Consider the following 21,644-nt stretch of genomic DNA (forward strand, 5'->3'; position numbering starts at 1 on the left):
ATGTTCATTGATTTTAAACAATAATAAGTGGGTGTGACTTTTAGCCTTGTGATACCAGGAGAGAAATACAGACTACAGGTACACCTCAGCTGAGCTGGTGAAATTGTCTAATACTCTGTAACAGCGCCAGCCCTGGAGAACCTGGGAAAACAGAAGACAAAAATTCTTCCAAGCAGGGAGCAGACTCCCGCAGTTAATGTAGGAAAAAATGTAAATCACGAATCATTCAAAGTGCATCTCAAAATTCATGTGTGTGAGGAGAGAACACGATTTACACTGGACAGTGATATAAGAACTAGAGTTTCATATATTTTCCTTGCAAGATAAATTATCACAGAGCATAAGGTCTATTTTTGAATGTTGACAATTCCCATTTAAGACTATAAGAAATACTAATGGTAGTTTATATAGGTGTTCTTCTTTTGTTCCCTTTTCTGATGCAAGCTGTCAAACTTCATTAAGTAACACCCCCGAGCCCCCAATTACTTTTGAAAAATCTGTCATGTAACACATAAGAATATTTATAACAAAAAAAAATATTTCCAGTTTAGGCTTTGGGATCTGTACTCTGTTCTACATTTATATTATGCTTTGTTTATCTGGCCTACATTTTCAGAAGGCAGAGTTTGGCAGTTTTGTGCATGTGCACACTATATGTAGGTACTGATAAAACCAGAATCAGAAATTAGAAATAACACAAGTTCATGCTTTCTGGTGTATATGCCAATGAAATAAATGTTTCCTGAAAATTGTATTTTTGCTTTCTAAACTGTCCTGAGCCTCATATTCTGTTGTATTTACTTGTTCTGTCTGCGAATTTGAGTCACACAGGATTAACAATGTTATAAATTAACTGTTTATACAATACCAATATGGTAAAGCTAAGATCTGGCCCCAAGAAGGCATGCAGCCAGGTAGATCACAGGTGAAATGTAAAGCAGGTTTCTTTAAAGAAGTCCGAATGAAGAGGAGAATGCAATGCAGCCTTGAAATGCCAGCTCCTTGAAAAAATTAACATCTGACTTTGCTACACAGCTGGTGCATTAACTTTACAGTGGAGTTTTTTCTTCACAGTGCTCACAAAATGCATGTGTTTGCAGCTGGAGAAAAAAAAGTTTTGGCTGTTAGTGAGCTTCCATGTCAAGGGAATAGAAGCTGCAGGGTTCTCTTAAACTTGAGACTGTAGCAGCTGAACTGAACATAGAAATAAGAAAATGGACATTTCTGTCTATTTCCATTTTACAGATCTAGTGAGATTTTCAGAAGAGCTGACTTTTCCTCTTAAAGTATGATTTTGGTAAAACCAGAACTATTAAAGCTGGAAGGATACTGTTTCAATGTAATAAAAACTCTGTGAGCTGCCTCGTAGAAGCTGTGGCAACACACTGGTAATCTTAGAATTTGTTTTCCAATGGGATTTTCAAACACCCAGTGCCATAACATGTGTAGCATAAATGTGAACTGAACAGATTGGAAGAAAGATGTTTTCAACTGTGGCCAGAAATAACTGTTTTTGGTACAGAACAAACCAAACTGATCAACTACTCAAGTAAAATAGCTTCAAGGTCTCAAGCTGTACATTTAAGTATTTTAATATATGTTCTTCACCTTCTTGTTTCTGTCAAAGACTTGCTTAATTTGTTGTTGTTAATAAATTTTTTTTGAATGGCAATTTCCTTACTTCCCTATGCCAAGTCTGGCAAGAGACTGCAATTAGGGAAAGCAACATCCACATATAGATACTTGGCCAGAACCACACAGAAGCCTTCAGGTGACAAACTGTGTGGCTAAAGCAGTTAAAACAGTAGGAAATGAGATCAAGTGATACTTAACACTCAAATAAGTCTAGGCCAACACTTCAATATATACTTTAATAAAGTATGGTTGTTTGCTTGGTTTTTACTATTCCCTTTTTTAATTGTGTTTCATGAATATCTGGCATTGCTCTAGCACATGTGTCGAGAATGTGAGATGTCTGTAGTACTTGACATGTCCCCATGAAGCAAAGTCTAATACCTTTATTAATTACCTGAAAATACAGGAAGATAGCCCTCGGGTAGGTGAGTTCCATATTTTTAAGACATATATGTTTTTAAAGACAGATACTGAAATTTAGCCTTATTGCAGGTTTGCCAAAAGAAAACTGTTGCTGCTAATTATAAAATCTTACCTTAACTTTAACCAAAACAGAACTATAATCCAAAAGAACTAGCTCAATTTAAAGAGGACTAGGTCTTTATTTTTAAATACACATTCTTTAAGCTGCACATCTAAATCCATATTTAGATACCTAAGTGCCTGATTTCTCAGATGTGGTGAATAAGGACAGACCCCAGGAACAAAGCGTCGAGCTTTATACTGAAAAGAGTGCTGCATCCAACTCACACAGGATTTGCTCATGCACGGAGTAATTGAGAAAGAGAATGGGTCACGAGCAAAAGGCCACAAAGGGAGAAAAAAAAAAAAAGAAAAGAAAACTAAGACCTTCTCTGTGTGTATTATGACAGTTCATGAGTTCATGGGAACTGGCTAAGACAGCTGCGGCTTGCAGTAAAGTATGAGCACTGCTACACCAGCTGCAGGTCTCCAAACTCACTTCTTGTTGACTGAAGCTCATCTTCTTCCCCTAGCATAGGAAGAGCTCCCATAAAGTAGAAGTTCACATCACACAATATGTTGTCAGTTTCTTTTGTGAAATATCTCTGTCTAAGTTGACAGTGCTTTCCTTGACCATACAGGTACTTGAGATTTAGAATCAAGAAAAAGAAGTTTGAGCTTAAAGATCTAGCCAAAATATCTGGTAAATTAAAGCTATTAAATTTGCAATGGTAGCAGGATGTCATAAGAGTGGTTTTTTTTAATCTATCTGTTCTGTCTTTATAATAGAACTTAAGCTTCCTTTGTATGCTAAAAAAAACATGGTAAAAACCATAGCTGCCAGCTTTACTGTCACAGAGGAGGATTATTAATTGTTCACTGAAGGAGAAAAAAACAACAATGGTGACAACCACAGAGACAGGGCACTGACTGCCTCCCCTCTCAGCTGGAGGGGGTCATGTGAAGATAAAGACCAAACCTGGAGAAGAATTAAATGGAGGTGGGGAAACAGGGAAGGCAGTGAAGCGCATACTGGCTTCAGGGCAATGCTTTGCTCTAGAAGTAATTCAGCTTGATATTTCACTTAACACACTGTAACCTTTTAGACATAACCTACAAGGCACTAAAGGATGACTTCAGCTGCAGTTTAATGGCTCTCATAGCTCATGTTCATCTCTTTCTGCTTTTAAATGAGTGATCTTACCTAAAGCACATAACACTTCTGGAGCTTAAAGCAAGTAGAACTATCTTTCTTGGTCTCATTACCATTTATACATACCCTTCACAATCGAATATTAGTTCTTTTTATTTAGTAAAATATAGTAATAGTGCTTATTTTCTCTACTGTTTATATGCATATAGACATATGTAGGTTTTATTTAGACACACGTTTGTCTAAACCAGCTATTCAATCTTTTCTGTAAAAGATACAAAAGTATATAAAATGGAAAGGGTTCATATCAAGTCTTCCTTCCTTTTCACTGTGGCAGACGTGGCTTGCATAGCTCACAGGATCGGAGTTGCAGCTGCTTGGCAGCTTGTGTGCTTATGTGCCTATTATTGTGTGTGTGGGAAATAATATACGGCTGCATATTGCATGGGCATAAAGAGATAGTAAAAAGAATGATGAGTTGAAGACATTAAATAATTTCCAGAACAGTGAAGACTGCTGTCATTTTTATCTTGTGGGAATGTGTAAGGTTTACATCCCACATATGCATGCCTTCCCCTTCCCTCTGAGAGGTACACGGTTCCAGTGGAATGCACCTGTAAGAGGATCTGCTTGTAGCAGAGGGGCAACCCCAAGCAGATGCACCAACGGAGAGCTTCCAGCATCAAGACAGAGATCTTGAAATGGTCTCTATAACAAACAGAAGCCAGAACTTATGATAAAGGAGATGACAGATCCACCACAGACTTTGTATCTAAGAAAGACAGAAGCTCCATTTTGTTATCTTCTTATAATTTACAGAATATATCATCTCTAGTTAAAGGGGTAAAATGTTAGGAAGTCAACCATGGGGTAAGGAGAGCCTGGTGCAATTTCTTGTCCAGCAAACTGCATGATCACCTGCGGACACTCACACAGGAAGGTGGACTTTAGGCGTGTAAGTATAAAAGAGAAAAAGAATTTAAAAACAGAAGGAAAGATCAACTTATCTGATTAGCTATCTATATGTCCATTGACAGCTAAGCTTTTAGTAGCAGAATAGCTTTGCTGTTGCACATGCCCATAGGTTACTTTCAACAATGACACACTTTTCTCATCTGTTAAGGCCTCACATCATTTGGGACTGACAAAATAAGAATTTGTGCACATAAGTCTACTGAGGTCTGATAAGAAGAAGGGTCCTTGGCAAAATGAACATCTGTTACAAAGTTGAGAAATTATGGCCATTTCACACAGTGGCTTCATCCTTTCCATGCTGGCTTAAAAGAGAGCCAGGAAAGTGATGTAGCTTTACCACCCAGCTATGATGCCATGGATAGACTTCTCCGAAATGAGGTACTTCATTTCCAGTCTTCCAACCTGTATGATTATTCCCAAAAAAGATTTTTCTGTCATAAAGGATTGATCTTCATAGCTTTTGTACTTTAGAGCCTGAGTGGGATCAGATAGACTTATGTAGTAGTTAATACAAGGGATTAGCATCACTGTCACTGCACCAGAAGAAATCCTGCACCCTTTTTGCTTCCACGTTACTATGGATTTCTAGAAATAATTCTCCAAAGGACACCTGAAGATCTCCCCAATCTCTTTAACTCCCAACCACTTTCACAGGTCTGTTCTTCAGACATTCTGTATTGGCAGCTTCTCTTTGCTTCCTAATCAAGGAATTTTTTGCTGAGTAATGCGAGACTACTGTGTTGTCTGTACTGACTGGTCTTGTTACCCAGTGAGCAAGAGCTGAGCAGAGGCAAGCACCTGGTAGGACACTGCTGTCACTTGTTATCACCAAGAAGGGTCTTCACAATTTTTTTAAAACTCTTTTTAAAGATACACCATGATTAATAGTAATTTAGTGTATTTCTATATCTATACATATGTATATATATAGATGTATATATCCCAATAGCATAAATACGCTAAAAACAATCCTTTAGGCTTTTATTCTAAGACAAGACTAAAGTGGCTCACTATACAGTAAAAGTAGGATTGATTTGTCCTAAAATACTTCAAAATTGTGTTGGGAGAAAATCACAGCAAATTTCCTTCAGACTAAATTGCTCTCTTAACTTCAATCAGACATGGATTTCACATATAGCCTATTAACGTTTAATGAATATTAATAGCTTTATTAAGAAACAAACTAACTTTGGGGGAAGTCTAAGAAAGAAAAAACAACTTTAGAACTAAATTAATTCTAAACCCACTTATTTCTATAGGCATAGACGCATTACCAAGGAAACCTTTTGTTTTAAAAACATAGTAAAAAATCAAGTTACAGCTTCATACCTGTCCATCTGTCCCAATGGTGCCTCCACAGTCTGTGAGGAGCTCAGACATGTCATAATAGCTAACAAACTCCCATAAACAGGCTTCCAGATTCAGATTGCGGTAGAAGCGTAAGGTATTAAATCCTCTAATTACTGGGCTGTACTGATACGGAACAGTCTCTCCAATCACATCTGGATTTTTGGTAGCATCAGTTAAGAAACCATGGTGGGTCTTCACTTCTGTGTAATCCAACAGGTTGGAGCATTTATGGTTTCCAACTCTAGTTCCATCAGGGCTAAGTGTCAGCTCAAAGTTGGAGAGTTCTCTTGTAGAAATAACAGGCAGCATGCCTAAAAAACATTAATTTGTAGCACTATAACTAAATTTCACTGTTCAGAGCTGCTTAATTTAGCCAGTTTGTCAAACACTAAGCAAGCTATTCAGTGATTCTGTATTTTGCACATACAGCAATTAACAGACTTCAGAATTCAGAGAAAGTTGATACGCTATGTGTGTACGACACTTCTCCACAATAATTGTGTCTTTGTAATATGAATGTCAAATATAGTATTTCTAAATCTCCAACATAATTTTTAGTCAGGATTTGTGATATTTTTCAGAGACAAATAGTAATTAAATGGCTTTATGTCTTTTAATAAATAAATTCTTCTTTGATATATCTGTATGTGTTTCAAAGGAGTTTTATGAAGTCTAAACTTAGCCAAACTTCTGTAAACTATGCAATTAATCTGAAAACAGTCTTCAGATCAAAGACTATGCATTAACACAGTATGTTATGCAAACTGCACTTGTACATACATCAAGCTTTTCTCTGGTCCCACATGGCTATTTTAAATAACATGACCAATAAAATAGCTCAATAACAGCTTGTTTTATGAATTCTCTCAACTCCACAGCTGATTAGCTGATTATACCATACCATCAATATGTGGCATTGTGACTGTCAATTTGATAAAGTTGGCATAATCAGGATCTTCTGGGCCAGTATACCGCAATTTGGCAGAGAAGGGTTCTGCTCCGACTACTCCTGACACACGAGGCTGACAAAGACCTGATGGCAAAAAGAGAAAAAAACTTTCTTTTATGTCCGGAGGTTATAATCTATACTTTCCTTTGCACTACTTTTAGATGTACTTTTTTTCACTGTACAAGTTCCCAAAACAAGGAGAATTTTCTTCAATAACAGGTAAACCCTTTTCAGCAGCATTTACCAGATTTGAACAGGACTTAATGCAAAAGATTCATATAGAAATCATGCAGATCAACTGGACCACATTTTCAGAAACAGGTGATGATACTGCACCTGTACATTTTCAGTTGCATGTATCAAGCATGCCTGCAAAGTCAGTGTCAAGTGCCATACTTTCTTACAGAGATTCTCAGAGGCATACACTTTAATTCCTCCCACCCTCTTAAGCACATACATAGCTTTACAGAAGATACCTGATCAGTGTTCAGTTTGTTTTGGCCCAGGATTGGGATTTGGACCTATACATACCTTCACAGGAATCCATGAGCCTCCTGTTTCATTAGTGACCAAAATGGAGTCAGAATAATTGTGTTAAATGATCTTTAGAAATACTGTACTCAAAGTAAAGCCAGCTTCAAAGTCAGATCAAGTTGCTCAAGGCCTTGTTCAGTTGAATTTTTAATTTCTCCAAGAAAGAAGAATCTATAGCTTATTTTGGCAATCCTTTCCAGTGTTATTTCAACCTGTTCCAGTATTAGTCCTGGTTTGTAGGACCAGAAGATTAGGTTTGCAAAAATATGATCTGATATATATGCAACTTCTGGTTGCATAGTTCAGTGTAAAAGCATCTGCATTCTGGCCACAAGAATCATAGCACATTGACATGTGAAGGCCAAAGAAACCAGCAGATGTGGAAAATCATCAGTTTCCTTCACTCATGTTCTGCTCTTTGCCCATTTGTGAGGGATTACAAGAAAGAGAATGCAGGGCTCTCCTCTTGGAGAATTTATCAGTTTTGGTGGGCCTCATCTGTCTCAACATTCCAACTTGGAAACTTCTGGCATAATGAAAAATAAATTCTCTTCTGCCTACAATAGCTTTGTTTGTTTTTCTTGAATGCAAGAAAAATGTACTAAAGAGGCTAAATACATTTTTTTTGCACAATCTGACTTCTGAGAATTTGGTCTATGCACTGGAGGTCAAGCATCATCAAAGCTCAAAATATACAGGGTTTTGGCAGGTTGCTTTGATCATTGCACTTTTTTCAAAATAGAATCTAATAATTTCCTTTTTATTGTACATGATCTTCAGTATTGTTGACTTTCACATCATAAGTTAGCTTTGGTACTGGAAGCAATATATGCATGACAATTACGTCCTGAGCCTGAGTTAATTAGCCTTGTCCTCTTTGGCTTGTAGGATTCCTGATAGCACAAACAAAGGTGACTTGAGCCTACAGTCAAAATGTGGAATAAAGGACAGGAATGAATAAATAGAAAATCCATCCATTAAGCTCATTAAAGCCCTAACTTAGCTGGAAATAAAATGTTAACAATATTTAGTTGGAAAGACCAAGGAAATTAAAATTATGTTTCAGATGAAAAATCATATAATTTATCTAGTATCAGATCTCACAAAACTCAGAAGACGTAATGTACATATAAAAGCAGCAGAGATACACACAGAACGTAAAATGGCAGCAAAAGGGTAATAAAATACAATGGTCTGTAATGATTGCTGATTACTCATTCTCCACGTTATACAATAAACAAAAGTATCTGTGACTTCTACTACAAAATAGCATATGCTATCAGACTGTACTTTGTGCATGTCAGTTCTTCACCTCTGCTTCACAACATTATTCAGTAAGAGTTTCATGAAAATAATTGGCTGGGCAAAGGAAGCAAATTGCAGTAACTGCTGGCTGAAGGAATGAAGCATCAATTCAGTAGTGATTTTGTATCAGACAATCAGAGAGAGAGAAAGACGGAATCAGAAAAAGAAGGCTAAATACTATGAATACCTCAACCATGAAAAGATTTGTCTATGCCCTTTTATCGGACACCAGTCTTTAGTCAAGGAAGACACTGAGTATCAGGTGTCCAGTGACTGAGGCCAGGGAGGCCTGAATGCCAAATGGAGCTTTTCTTCTGGCTAGGTATTCGCAAGAGCACTCTCACATGGGTTCTCCAGTGTCTAACAGGAGCTGAGATTGTACTGCAATGTTACTACAGTTGAATTCAAAATTCAAGAGAAACAAGGTTTCATTAATGCCAGTGCACATTATATACTGTTCTACTGAACATGCAAATTTGCTACGTGGTTAATTATTCAAGGATGTGGGCGACTAGCAAAGTTAAAAAACATTTTCTTTTTGCAATTCCCTACTGTGCTAAGAAGAAAGTTTTTGCACAATCTCTATGGACAACAGAAGAAAAGATGAGATGGCAAACACCTGATTATGTAATCAAATTTTGTTATGATAGAATTTGGGATCAAAAAGAGGTCTGGGGGTTTTGCAACAGGTGATGATGCCTTACCTTCTGATGTGCTTATAGTTACAATAGGGCTCATAAGCTCAAGACCCTCATTCCCATCTGAATTCACAGCACGAGCCGCACACTGGACTCGAGAACCAGCTTGGAAGTAAATGGAGTCAAGTGTAATCATCTTGGAGGAAGTAAAGAAGGTATCAAAGTCAACCTCCTTCATGGGGCTAGTCACACCATCAGGACCAGTGGGTGCACTTACAAGCCACCGGTATCGTGTCAGAGTATTATTGATGTTCTCACTGGCACATATAGAACCAGTCTTGTCAAAGTCTTCATATTTAGGATTACAAGCCTGCAGAACAAGGCAGATATGTTAACAGTTTACTTCTTTCATAGCACAAGAATTTTAATTTACCAAGGTCATAAAGCTCAACAATGACATAGAACTGACAACCCCAGTAAATCTCTTAAGAAATCACCTTATTTTGATACTGACACTTTAAGCATGCTTGTGGCAGATTAAAAGACAGTTCTAATTACTCTTAATGAAATAAAAATACTATTTAAAATTATGGTTTATGGGTGAAAATCTAACAGATTTATGAAGGCACAAACTACAGTCCCACATGCTGCTTTAACTTGAATTTTGCCCTTTCATCTAATTCTGCAAATATACTTTGCATTTCAAGACTTCTTTTTTGTTGTTGTTGTTACTGATTTCTATTTGTGAGATACATTCAACATATGATCCATTCCTGTGTGTAAGGAATGGTGTGAGAAACAAGCTGAAGATGCAGATGAACCAAAACTTTCCTCATGCAAAGCTTTCAGCTGCAAAATTACAATGAAAGAAGCCTGTAGTACTTCAACTCATCTTCCAGTCTGTGTCACTTATTAAAAACAATGGCTTATCTGTTATCTCTAGTGATTTTAATTCTGCAAATTCAGTTAAGATAATGCAGGTAATAGGGAGATCATGCAATCATAGACACAGTGTGAGTATCAAACTGTTCTTAGTGATGAACAAGTAAAATATCTTTCATGCTTTTTGTCCTACTGAAAATTGATTAATTATCCAGACAAACTAGATTAGCTCTTAGGACAGTTCTATCTTGAACTCATCTGTGACTCACAACAATACGGATTGATACTGGGTGCCTAAAATCCACTGAGCAAAAACCATATACTAAATTTGTTCCATCTTTCCACAGAGATACTCACTGTGATACAGACAACAGGATAGCCAGCTATGGGACTGGTTTTGTCTTTGGCTCTAGAAGTATCATCGTATATCAAAAGGGATGCAACTTGAGGGACAGAGGGAAAGGTGACATCTGCCATGCTGTTTATTTCTTCAATGTAAACAATGGCCTTGGCTGTCTGGCAATGAAAAGGCAGAAATGGTTCTCCATGAACATTTAAATAAACAAAAGGATTCAAACTGGACCTTGATCAGGTGTAACCTTTGAAATATTGCCCCAAAAGAAGTTCTAAAACCTCGATAGGATGAGTTATTGAGAAAGGATTGAGGCACTGGAAAGCTTAAAGCAGACTAGAAAAGCAAGAGTTAAAATTACTTTCTTTCTTTTCAGAACACTGAAGATACCAAACCCTTTAACCTTGTGTCCCAGCTCTCTTGAATCATGCCTCGCCAACAAACTCTTTTGGGTAGGTGCTACTCTATCAGCTGGGCTGATCCTCTTTGTCTTTTAAGATACAAGCCAAGATGGCATGCATAAAACCTAAAAGAAGAGCAAAGCTATAAACCAGAAACCAAGAAGAACTGTTCATAAGATTTTGCTGTTGAGTACTTTGCATGAGTTTGTTACCTGTATTTCTGCAACCATGTTCTCATCAGGCTTCAGGTGAACAGTGAAGGCTTCCCTCATCTCTCTCACTCCATCAAAGAGAACTTCAATCTCCACAAAATGCTGCGTTTCACCCTCCTTAAACTCAATTTCTAAAAAACATAATAAGATATTTAAAAAATAAATCTGTTGTTCATAACAAGCTATAATTCTAGACCTAGACAGAAGAGATGGCAGTTAATACTTCCTTTTCATATTACAGATGTTCATGTACTTAGTTTAACTTATTTGATGCTAAAATAATAATAATGAATAGTGGTGGATACATGTGGAACTCACTGAAAATCAGGCATAATAATCATTAAAAGACATTTGAAAAGACGAAGATTAAGTCTAAAACAACTTAGTATTTTGAAAATGCTCTGGGACTAATTATTACATAAATGTTGGCAACATATGTGTATGACCAAAAGAGTAAAGAATTCTAAATAAAAAGTATTACCAGGTTTTAATCAAAGAAAATGCATTTTAATAAATGGTATATGCCAAAAATAAGGCGCAAAGCTAGAGCTACACAAAAAGTACTGTATTTTGAAAAGCACTCCCTGAAAAAAACTTCGGAGGTCATGGCGAATAAGTAGTTCAACCTCAGCTGACTTCTTGGGTTTACATGGCAAGGTTTTGGTACTGGGGGGTGTCTGCAGGGGTGGCTTCTGTGAGAAGCTGCTAGAAGCTTCCCCCATGTCTGACAGACCAGTGACAGATGGCTCCAAGATGCACCCACCGCTGAGAGGGAAGGAGCGGCAGAGAGAATATGTGATGAACTGACCATAACCCCCATTTCCCATCCCCCTGTGCTGCTTAGGGAAAAGAGGTAGAGGAATTTGGGAGTGAAATCTATCCCGGGAAGAAGGGAGGGGTGGGGGAAGGGGTTTTTAAATCTGGTTTAATTTCTCATTATCCTATTCTGATTCAATTGGTAATAAGTAAAATTTATTTTCCCAAGTGGAGTCTGTTTTGCCTGTGATGGCAAATGCTGAGTGACACATTGTCTTTGCTTTGACCCATGAGCCTTTCATCACATTTTCTCTCAGTTGTCCAGATGAGAAGGGGAGTGAAAGAGTGGCTTGGTGAGCACCTGGCATCCAGCCAAGGTCAACCCATCACAGTGATAGAGTTAGAAGAGTACTGTCATTCTTTGATGCATTTACTAAAGGAAGATGTACAGAAAATATTTTACATTTGTGTGTGGAATGGATGAGAGTGATCCTAAAATAGTAGGTACATTTCTACTATATTTATTTTTTTTACAGGATTTGAAATTAACTGAAGATGGCACAAAAATGACCAACAGAAATTGAGGACCAGAAGAAAGAAAAAAACAGACTTGCAGAAAGCTATGTTCTAATTAGTATATTGAAACACCATAATAAACAAAAAATACCAGGTACTAAAAGAGCTCTGCACTTTAAAGGGACAGGTAAAATAATCAGCAGTGGATGACATTTGAAGAGAAATAAGGATAGAAAAGTAAAGCAAAATGCTATGAAACACTCATCCTCTCTGGTGCCTTCAAACCCAGACTGGATGCCCTTTCTGGGGGATATATATTCTGTAACAGAAAGTTATTTGGCTCAGTACAGAAGTAAATGGGGGAAACTGGGAGAAATTTGCAATCCACAATGAGTCTGATTAAGTGGTCTAATTATCCTTTAGCCTTAAATGTTAAGCCATGAAAATATTCCTTATGGTAATAAACATGCTATGGGAGAGCTAAGAGTTTTACTGAATTTCAGTTTGCCCCACTTCCTTCAGATAACCCAGTTTGTACCCATGGCTGAGTAGGCAGGCTCCCTGAACCCACAGACATTCTGAAATCTGTGGGGAAACCCTGTAGAACACAGACCTTTCTCAAAGGCTTCTGGGCAGAGGCCTAGAGCCTCTCCTACAGCAGTAGCATGTTTCCATTAAAAACTTTGACCCCATGCCTTGTCAGTGCACAGCAGGGAGAGCGTAAGCAAGGCAATGCATATAGGTAATGTATACAGAAGAAGTATTAGCTGGCACTAAAAATTCCTGTGTTTTTCAGGAGGAAAGAGCAAAACTCCCAAATGCAGGAAGCAAAGTGAATGAAATGAGCAAGTTTTGAGTTGATAATTTTCTTATTGGCAACAATTTTTCTCTTCTAATATCACTAGTGGAAATGACTCTTCTTCTGTGTAATTTGGAAATAGCCCAATGATGTTGCTGGATGTTCAAAAATAAGTCCTATCAGTTGGACTGGATACCAAAATAGAATCACAGAATCATAGAATAGTTAGGACCTTAAGATCATCTAGTTCCGACCCCCCTGCCATAGGCAGGGACACCTCCCACTAAACCATGTCACCCAAGGCTCTGTCCAACCTGTCCTTGAACGCTGCCAGGGATGGTGCATTCACAGCTCCCCTGAACAAACCATTCCAGTGCCTCACCACCCTCACAGAAAAGAACTTCTTCCTCATACCTAATCTGAACTTCCTCTGTTTAAGTTTGCACACATTACCCCTTGTCCCATCACTACAGTCCCAAATGAAGAGTCTGTCTCTAGCATCCTTGTAGGGCCCCCTTCAGATACTGGAAGGCTGCTATGGGGTCTCCATGCAGCCTTCTCTTCTCCAAGCTCAAGAGCCCCAACTTTTTCAGCCTATCTTCACATGGGAGGTGCTCCAGTCCCCTGATCATCCTCATGGCCCTCTTCTGGACTTGTTCCAATAGTTCCATGTCCTTTTTATGTTGAGGACACCAGAACTGCACACAACACTCCAAATGAGGTCTCACATGAACAGAGTAGAGGGGCAGGGTCACCTCCTTCAACCTGCTGGTCACAGTCCTCTTGATGCAGCCCAGGATACAGTTGGCTTTCTGGGCTGCAAGTGCACACTGAAGCCAGCTCATGTTCATTTTCTCATTGACCAACACCCCCAAGTCCTTCTCCGCTGGGCTGCTCTGAATCTCTTCTCTGCCCAACCTGTAGATGTGCCTGGGATTGCTCCAACCCAGGTGTAGGACCTTGCACTTGGCATGGTTAAACTTCATGAGGTTGGCATCAGCCCACCTCAAAAGTGTGTCAAGGTCCCTCTGGATGGCATTCCTTCCCTCCAGCATATCAAGCAAACCACACAGCTTGCTGTCGTCGGCAAACTTGCTGAGGGTGCACTCAATCCCACTGTCCATGTCAGCAACGAAGATGTTAAACAAGACCGGTCCCAACACTGATCCCTGAGGGACACCACTCGTTATTGGTCTCCAGCTGGACATTGAGCCATTGACCACAACTCTTTGCATGTGGCCATTCAGCCAGTCCTTTTTGCACTGAGTGGTCCACCTATCAAATTGATCTCTTCAATTTAGAAAGAAGGATTTTGTGTGGGACAGTGTTGAACACTTTGGGGGCCTACGTTGTCCCTAGTCTGTCTTTTATCCACTATGTACCTATAGAATCCGTTCCTCTTATCTTTAACATCCCTAGCCAAATTTAATTCTAACTGGACCTTAGCTTTTCTAACCTGGTCCCTAGCTTCCTGGACAACATCCCTGTATTCTTCCCAGGAAGAAATAGTTTAGCCAAGACTGAAAACACTCCAGCAATTAATGATTAATCTTAAAAGACACATTAGTATCTTGTATTACTATAAATTTCATACGAAAAAAATTCACAGTGCTACAAACTCTATCAGTCATTTACTGAACCATTTGGGTGGGCTATTTAATGGAAAGAAGTTTATCAGCTAAGGAATTTCTCATTCTGTTACACATTTTTTCTCCTCATTCATTAGTAGTAAGGAGCAGCAAGTAGTGAATTGCAGACATATAAAGAAAACTTGATTATTATGAAAACAGAATAATAAAAAGAAATAGACATTAATTCTTACAGAAAGCAAAAGCCATTTGCTTAATGAACTGCTTGAGAAACAGCTACACAAGCATATCCTATTAGCGGATGCTTTTACAGAGTAATAGTGTTACATTTTGCAAATGTTACGAAGGTGGCACTCACACATTTCTTCTACAGTTACTTAAGTTGCAGATGTTTTCAAAGGAGCCACAATTCTTTTGTAAATATCTTCATTGATATCTAGTATACAAAGAGGAATATGGTGTTGTGTACCACTGGGATAATGCCCATACTGAATTTGTATAGCAAAATGGATGTAGTTGCAAAGTATTCTATTCATAAAGTTATTTCATCTTTCAGACGTTTTGTTATAGTCATGAATAAAAGCAAATGGTAGGATGTTAAAATCATCTGAATGATCCTACCTTCTGATACAGGGTGATAGTCTTCTCCAGAAGTAGCAGATCCATCCTTCGTATGAACTCTTACAACAGAAACCTTTGAAGTGTCTCCCAGACGAAGCACTGGGATTTTTACAACTGCTACTTGCCTTGTGTCCTTTGGTTCGCTCACACTAAATTTGGTCTCACCAAACTTAATAATAGCCTCTGTAAGTAGAAGAAAAATGTTTTTAGAGTGCACAAATAGACTTCCAGAAGCTGGTAACAACAAAATAATTTCTTACTGTCTGCATCATCCTGAATCTTTATCAGCGTCTCATTTTGTTCACCAATGGAAGCACCAAAGGAAGAATCACTTCTTGGAGTGCCAAGAACCAGACGTAGTTCTTCCTCTTCTTCATGGAAAGTATCATCCATAAGCACCAATGTGCAAGGCTTCTCAGTTTCACCTGCAATAATTCTGAAGGTAATACCATGCAGAACCTAGCTGTTCTTTGCTCTACTACAGCACTTCTCTCCAAACTCAAGGAACCACAGCTGCTTCTGCTGGTGAAAGCATCTACCTTGACATTGTATAAGTTAATGAGTAATAATAATAGTGAAAGCAGAATTAGTAATCATTACCTTCCCCCATTTTGGGACTTTTCTAAGACAAGTTTCTATTTCAGTGTAAGTTAAATATATTTATCAGAAATCTGCTCAACAAAGAGCAGAGCTTCTGAAGTTTCTTTTTTGACAGCAGGTTGTGCTTCTGATATTGTGTTACGGTGAGCCTGCTTTTGCTATCAAAAAGATCCTGGCACTCGGGCTGAATCTATATGAAGATATGTCCCTTTGGTTCCTATTGGTTATCCCTCTAGGTCAGACGTGAAACAAAAAGAGACATAATTTTTGTGTACTCTGCCCATTGTATATGGAAAAGGCTTGGTTTTCCAGAGTGGCCTTTTGTAACTACTTTATAAGAAGACACAATTAAAACAAAACAAAACAAAACAAAACAAACAAACAAAGCAAAGCAAAATGAAACAAAACATGGTAGACAAGAGGCTTCTAAAATCAGACCAAAAGCTTACCAGGAAGGAATGTGATGATGGAACTGTCAGTATTAGGACGTTCTTCAAAGTCCATCATTACTTGAGCTGAACCTTGCCTTGTATAACATCTCACAGTGGATGTGTATCGGATGTCCCCACTCCTATATATCATGGCAGAAATCTGTCCATCATTTTCATTGCCTACATATACAGATTCTTTAAACTGCATCTTGGGTACTGGGCAGAAAAACATGAAAAAGCATGTGTAAAGTACAATTGAAAAAGTTATATCTCCCTGCTGATATTTCAAATTTAGGTAAACCACACTGCATCAGATATATAATATAAACAGGTAGACAACAAATTTCATAACACATCAACTGCAGGTGAAACATGCAGACTCACTGCCTTCAGTGTGATTGAAAAGGACAAGTGCTATCTCCTGCATAAATGTGAAAAGGTAAAAAAATAAATTACTCACAGTCAGACACTGAGTCATTAATGAAGATGGTGGCCTTGCTGGGCTCTCCAAGGGCAGCATTCATGGGCATCCTTAGCACAAGCTCAAACTTCTCAGTTCCTTCTAACACTGGCTGTCCAAGGTCATCCAGAATTACCACACGAAATGTCTGCATATTGACTCCAGGGGAAAAATCCAAATTACGACTGATGCCTACATAATCTACTCCAGCTACCGATAGAAAAGAGATAAACCATATCAAATTCATATACAGAATTTCATGTAATGAAAAATAAAAATACCTATCATTAGGCAGTCAATTGTAGGTAAATATATATTTTTAAATAATAATGACCATCCATAAGTTGGACTATAGAATACAACAAGTCAATATTAAGCTACTTTTTGTATAGCGATTCAAGTCACAAAATGGGGCTGATTCTGTTCTGTTGTAAACCAACAGTTATTCCAGTAAAACTAATAAAGTGTGTTTTAAGTAAGAAATTAAAGCAAGCAAAAAGCTTTGGAGATGAAGCAAAGTCTTTTGGAAAGAAATTTAGTATCGTTCTGTAACAAAGGTAGAAGTTTTGAGACTAATGTAAAAAGGGAAGGAGAAAAGGCCAGTGAGCTGATTGTGAGGAAGAACTCCTATTCAGAAGAGTTGTGTAAGCCAGAATTAATAGAAACCAAAAGAAATTCTGCTCAGACCATGTCAGGTGAGATCTGGCAACTTAATGTTAAAGACAGACTGATCTGGGAACTGGGTTTGGTTTGCTCTTATGTTCGTTGTTATTGTTGTTGGTTGGTTGTTTATTTGTTTGTTTTATTTACACCAAAGCAAGCTAATCCATAACAAACCAGTGAGAAAAAACCTAACAAAACAAGATACTACCTAAACATGACACTTTGTCTTGGAACCAAAGCATTAAAGGTATCTAGGAATTTAGTAAAGGACTGGGACTTAACATTTGGGGGTTTTTGTGAGGAATAAGGAGCAGAACTGTTAAAACAAAGCTTTGGGGGATACAGTTTCATTGAAATTGAAATAAGGTTTGGAATTCTGTGAATTTGCCAAGGCTAAAGGCCATCGTCAGAAAGGCACTTGCCTAGAGTTCCTGCTTTTTCTATACCTCAGAGCTTCGCCTCTAAAGCAGGATGTCAGGACTGGCAGCCCAGCGCAGCACTGTGTAACACCAAGAACCAGGCTCATGGCTTTACAGGCAGCCAGCCATGTCAGAGCTTTCAGGCTGTAGCCAATAGACTAGAGAGCCCAAGAGCTGTGCCATTCCCAGTTTTGAATGCTAGAGGTCCTAGCACAATGAATTAAGATTTTTACTATAAATAAATATATCACCCCCCCCCCCATTTCTTAGTGCTGTACTTCACAATTGTTCCTACTAACTTCTTTGAGAGAAGTTCCATAACTACTTAATTTGTTCTAAAAAAAAAAAAAATCTGCTAAGAGCAAGACACATATAAATTTTGTGTTATGTAGGTGAATCTGTATCAAGAACAAATATACCAGCATTTATTGTTGAGAGGCATTATGAAGCTAAAGCTAAACAGTAACTTACCCTCTGCAGTTACTGGTTCAGATTTGCGAGACCTCACTGTAACAGAGGCAGCTTTAGAGAGATCAGTTCCAGTCCTCCAGACATTTACCTCAACATAGCCAGCACTCTCATCAACGTAATATTCATAATTTCCAAAGTAGAATACTGGCTCTGGTGAGAGAAGAATAATGTCCATAAATGTTTCTTTATCATACATAGAAGGTAACAAGAAAGCATAAAATACACACTAGACAATGGAGAGAGTTTCACACTTTTCAGTAAGTGAAATAAAGCTTTTTTTTTAGGGTTAGATTTTTTTTCCAGGTATTTTGGGATTTCTTTTCAAGTGTGGGTTTGCCTGTGTTGGGACAGCTGTTACACAAGTGCTGTGCTCCTTTTCTTGCCTCCCACAGTTTCAACTTTGTGTGTCAGCAGAGGTATGAATCTGTGTGCACAATCAAATGTGCTATCTCATTAAACTTATTAGCTGGGTCCTGTGCACAAGCCAGAAAATTCCTTGCATTTTTCATTTTGGTGCAAACAGACAAAGGTAAATATAGATAATGAAATCTTAACTTGAATGTTCTCATAGATTACTGCTGGTAAAACCAGACTGGAACATGATATATAACTGGAGCTGCTTTTGGAATTTTTTTTCTAGCTAACCAAAGTGGCAAATACTTCATTTTAGATCCCCCACACCTAGCATTTAAAAGAAAATCAATCTTATTTCATGCAAACTGGAATGTGCATAGTCTCTTATGTTAATATTTAAGTTCCACAGTCTATAAGAAAGAAGAGCAAAAAGCAAAGGAGGTTAAGTTATCTCACTCAACAGACATATTGTTTATCCTCATTTTTACCTCCCTTTTCCAGTTTTTGTACCCACAGCAATTTCACAAAGAAACTGGGCTTAAAAACATAGCCCAGTTTCATCCTGCATGTATATCAGCTTCCCTTTTCTACTGCTTTAACTCCTGCTTCTAACATATGAGTAAGCACACACAGTCAGTGCCTCAATTTTCCCATTGAGCATCATGAATCTTACCTGCTTACCCCAATACCTGGGATGTAATTTGAAGACTTACACAAATTCTCTTGGTATTTCATCACAGTTTTCTTATGTTGCCTAGTAAGAATTTATTATAATCAGGAGCTTACAATACCACAAATGTGCTTGAAAATACCAGCCCAACTTAAGCTGACAAAGATCACAGCGATCAATCAGCGTTTTGTCAGTGGCACTAGGAATATTTCCCCTCCATCAAGCACAGAAGAAAAAAAAAGAAATAATTCAAAGAAAATTACTGGAAAATATTATGGTTCTACAGATCTATGCCTAGCACACAGAACAGGTACAAAATACCTAAAGGAGGAGACATAAATCCTTTTTAATGATAATTTCCATAATTTAGTCAAATTTACTGAAATTTTTTTGTATGTTGCAAAGCCTATAGCTTCTATTACAATGGAACAAAAGTTTTTCTGAAGTACTTGAGAACAATCTGACTGACTACACAGTGCATGGCAACAATCTCCTCTATGGTATACAGCTTATTTATTTTGATAGAAAAATTAACAATGTAAAATAGGAATTTAAAACTAAGGAGTTAGATTGGAAGATTTGGAGAAAAGATTTTTCTCTTCTGCTTCCAAGGTATTTCCTGTATTTCACAATTGACAAATGCACCTGATTATCTTCTTACTTGCTAAAACTAATACCATGGAGTGTTACAAATTGATGTAACTGAATGCATTTAACGAAAAATAGTGCAGATTCGTAGATCTGCTTGAGCATGATCAAGTTCATCAACCTCAGCAGGATGAAAGACAAACTTGGCAAATGTCTAACTTTGGAAGTTAAGAAGGTTTTCAGTTCAAATTTATTTATTTTATTTAATCAACATTATGTGTATTTAAATGTGTGTCTGTGTGCACAGGCAGAGACACATCAATCTCATATTATTTGCCTATAGTGAGTGAGTTGTCAATAGTTGTGTTTATATTTGGGACTCTTATCTGAAACATTTTTAACAGGTGAACAGGATACTATCTCCAGACCTTTTTGTATAACTATTATTAACTTTGATGAAAGGATACTGCAGAACTGGATATTAGATCTGCAAAGAAATGTCACATTTCAGACATACAATGATCCTCTAAAATTCGCAGTGTCTCATCCAGCCTTTAGGGTTTAAAAATACAGAATGCCTGTAAGACCAAATGGTTATGAATGTGCCAACACTTAGATAAAGGCAGTTAAAAATATTATCAAATCTAACACATGTAATTTCTTGAACAAGTATTCTTAAAATTTAACACACTTTCCCAAGTCTATCTTCTTCTTATAATTCTGTTCTCTTTATATTGATGTCCCAATATTTCTGGAAACAGATCTGGACTTGGCTGCACCACATTTGAAGCACTTAAGTGAGAGATACTCACAATCACAGCCTGTTTGCTCTCACTTTGCAAGGGCAAATGTAGGCCACTCCAGGAGGTTTTCCAGCATAATGAGCATACAAAAGGAGAGATGGAATGGCTCACTCATTGCAGTGAGAAAAAACTAAGGACATCTGAAAGCATTCCCTTCTAGTCACTGACTACACAGGGAACTTAGATGATCTGCCTTAAAACAGATGGAAGATATAAAAGAAAATGTTGTTCATTTCTTGTAGTGTTATCTTAATGCTTGCTTTACTGCTGCTGAAGAAGAATCCTTATGCACTGTTTGTTCCTGTAGTCACAGCCAAACATAAAAAAATCTAAACCCTCAGTTATAGTTGCCTAGTATTCCAGAGTAAGTTTTTCACACTTTTTGAGGCATGTATCATCAATGGAAGACACATTCTACATGATTACCCATCCTAGGAAACAAATCCTTACAAATGTTTTGCAAGTTCATTTCCTGTAAGCTGTGTTAGTAGCTCCCCAGGGGAAGTAACAAAGCCAAGCCACTAACAGGGAAAGCATTGTCTTTCTCAGGTCATGGCTGGAAAACACTGCTCAATGACTGCGGGCTCACTTACAGCAGATCTTTAATCTAGTAATCACTCTGAAGAGAGACCACTGCAAATTTAATGGTTCCTTTTACAGAAATAAGAGAAAGGTTTTTTTTAGAGTTTTTTTTATTCAGACCCACAGATTTCACTGGCATGAAGTTACAATAATCAGCGGAGAAAGGTTAGGAGCTTTAGTTCCAGGTTTCTTGGCACAGAAATTAAAGTTTGTCTTGCCTTTGTACTTACAGAGTCAGGTGTATATCAACTACAGCACTAGTCAGTCATCAAGCAGGAAAACAAACACACCTCTTATGCAGTTAGAAATAGGCCTATTTTGGAAGGTACATCAGAAAATAAATGAGACAGCACAAAGCTGCTTATTTCCAAGGAGGCTTTTGTTTTCAAAATTATATCTGTAGTCTACTTTAGAGGGACACAGCAAAAGAATAAGTTGGTTTTAAGATATGCAAGGGGCACAATCAGCTTGGGC

General features: G+C 37.8%; 1 protein-coding gene across 4 annotated transcripts in view; it reads right to left on the reverse strand.

The window, feature by feature from the left end:
- The window catches only part of FREM2 (FRAS1 related extracellular matrix 2), a 136,715-nt gene that overhangs the window by 19,380 nt on the left and 95,691 nt on the right, over positions 1-21,644 (reverse strand). For 2 of the 4 annotated variants that reach the window (XM_061345079.1, XM_061345088.1), the window contains exons 7-16: positions 18,174-18,323; positions 16,621-16,830; positions 16,179-16,376; positions 15,390-15,554; positions 15,130-15,312; positions 10,849-10,979; positions 10,241-10,399; positions 9,068-9,371; positions 6,477-6,608; positions 5,555-5,886 (exon numbers count right to left, since the gene is read on the reverse strand). In XM_061345079.1, the coding sequence (XP_061201063.1) occupies positions 5,555-5,886; positions 6,477-6,608; positions 9,068-9,371; positions 10,241-10,399; positions 10,849-10,979; positions 15,130-15,312; positions 15,390-15,554; positions 16,179-16,376; positions 16,621-16,830; positions 18,174-18,323 (1,964 nt within the window). Of the gene's footprint in view, positions 1-5,554; positions 5,887-6,476; positions 6,609-9,067; positions 9,372-9,733; positions 9,851-10,240; positions 10,400-10,586; positions 10,762-10,848; positions 10,980-15,129; positions 15,313-15,389; positions 15,555-16,178; positions 16,377-16,620; positions 16,831-18,173; positions 18,324-21,644 lie in introns of those variants that run through there. The other 2 variants (XM_061345098.1, XM_061345106.1) reach the window with 2 other exon arrangements.

Source organism: Neopsephotus bourkii, unplaced genomic scaffold (assembly GCF_033783945.1).
Source record: "Neopsephotus bourkii isolate Nb327-2 ecotype Australia unplaced genomic scaffold, CSIRO-AGI_Nbou_v1 NB_36, whole genome shotgun sequence".
Classification (NCBI taxonomy): Eukaryota; Metazoa; Chordata; class Aves; order Psittaciformes; family Psittacidae; genus Neopsephotus; species Neopsephotus bourkii.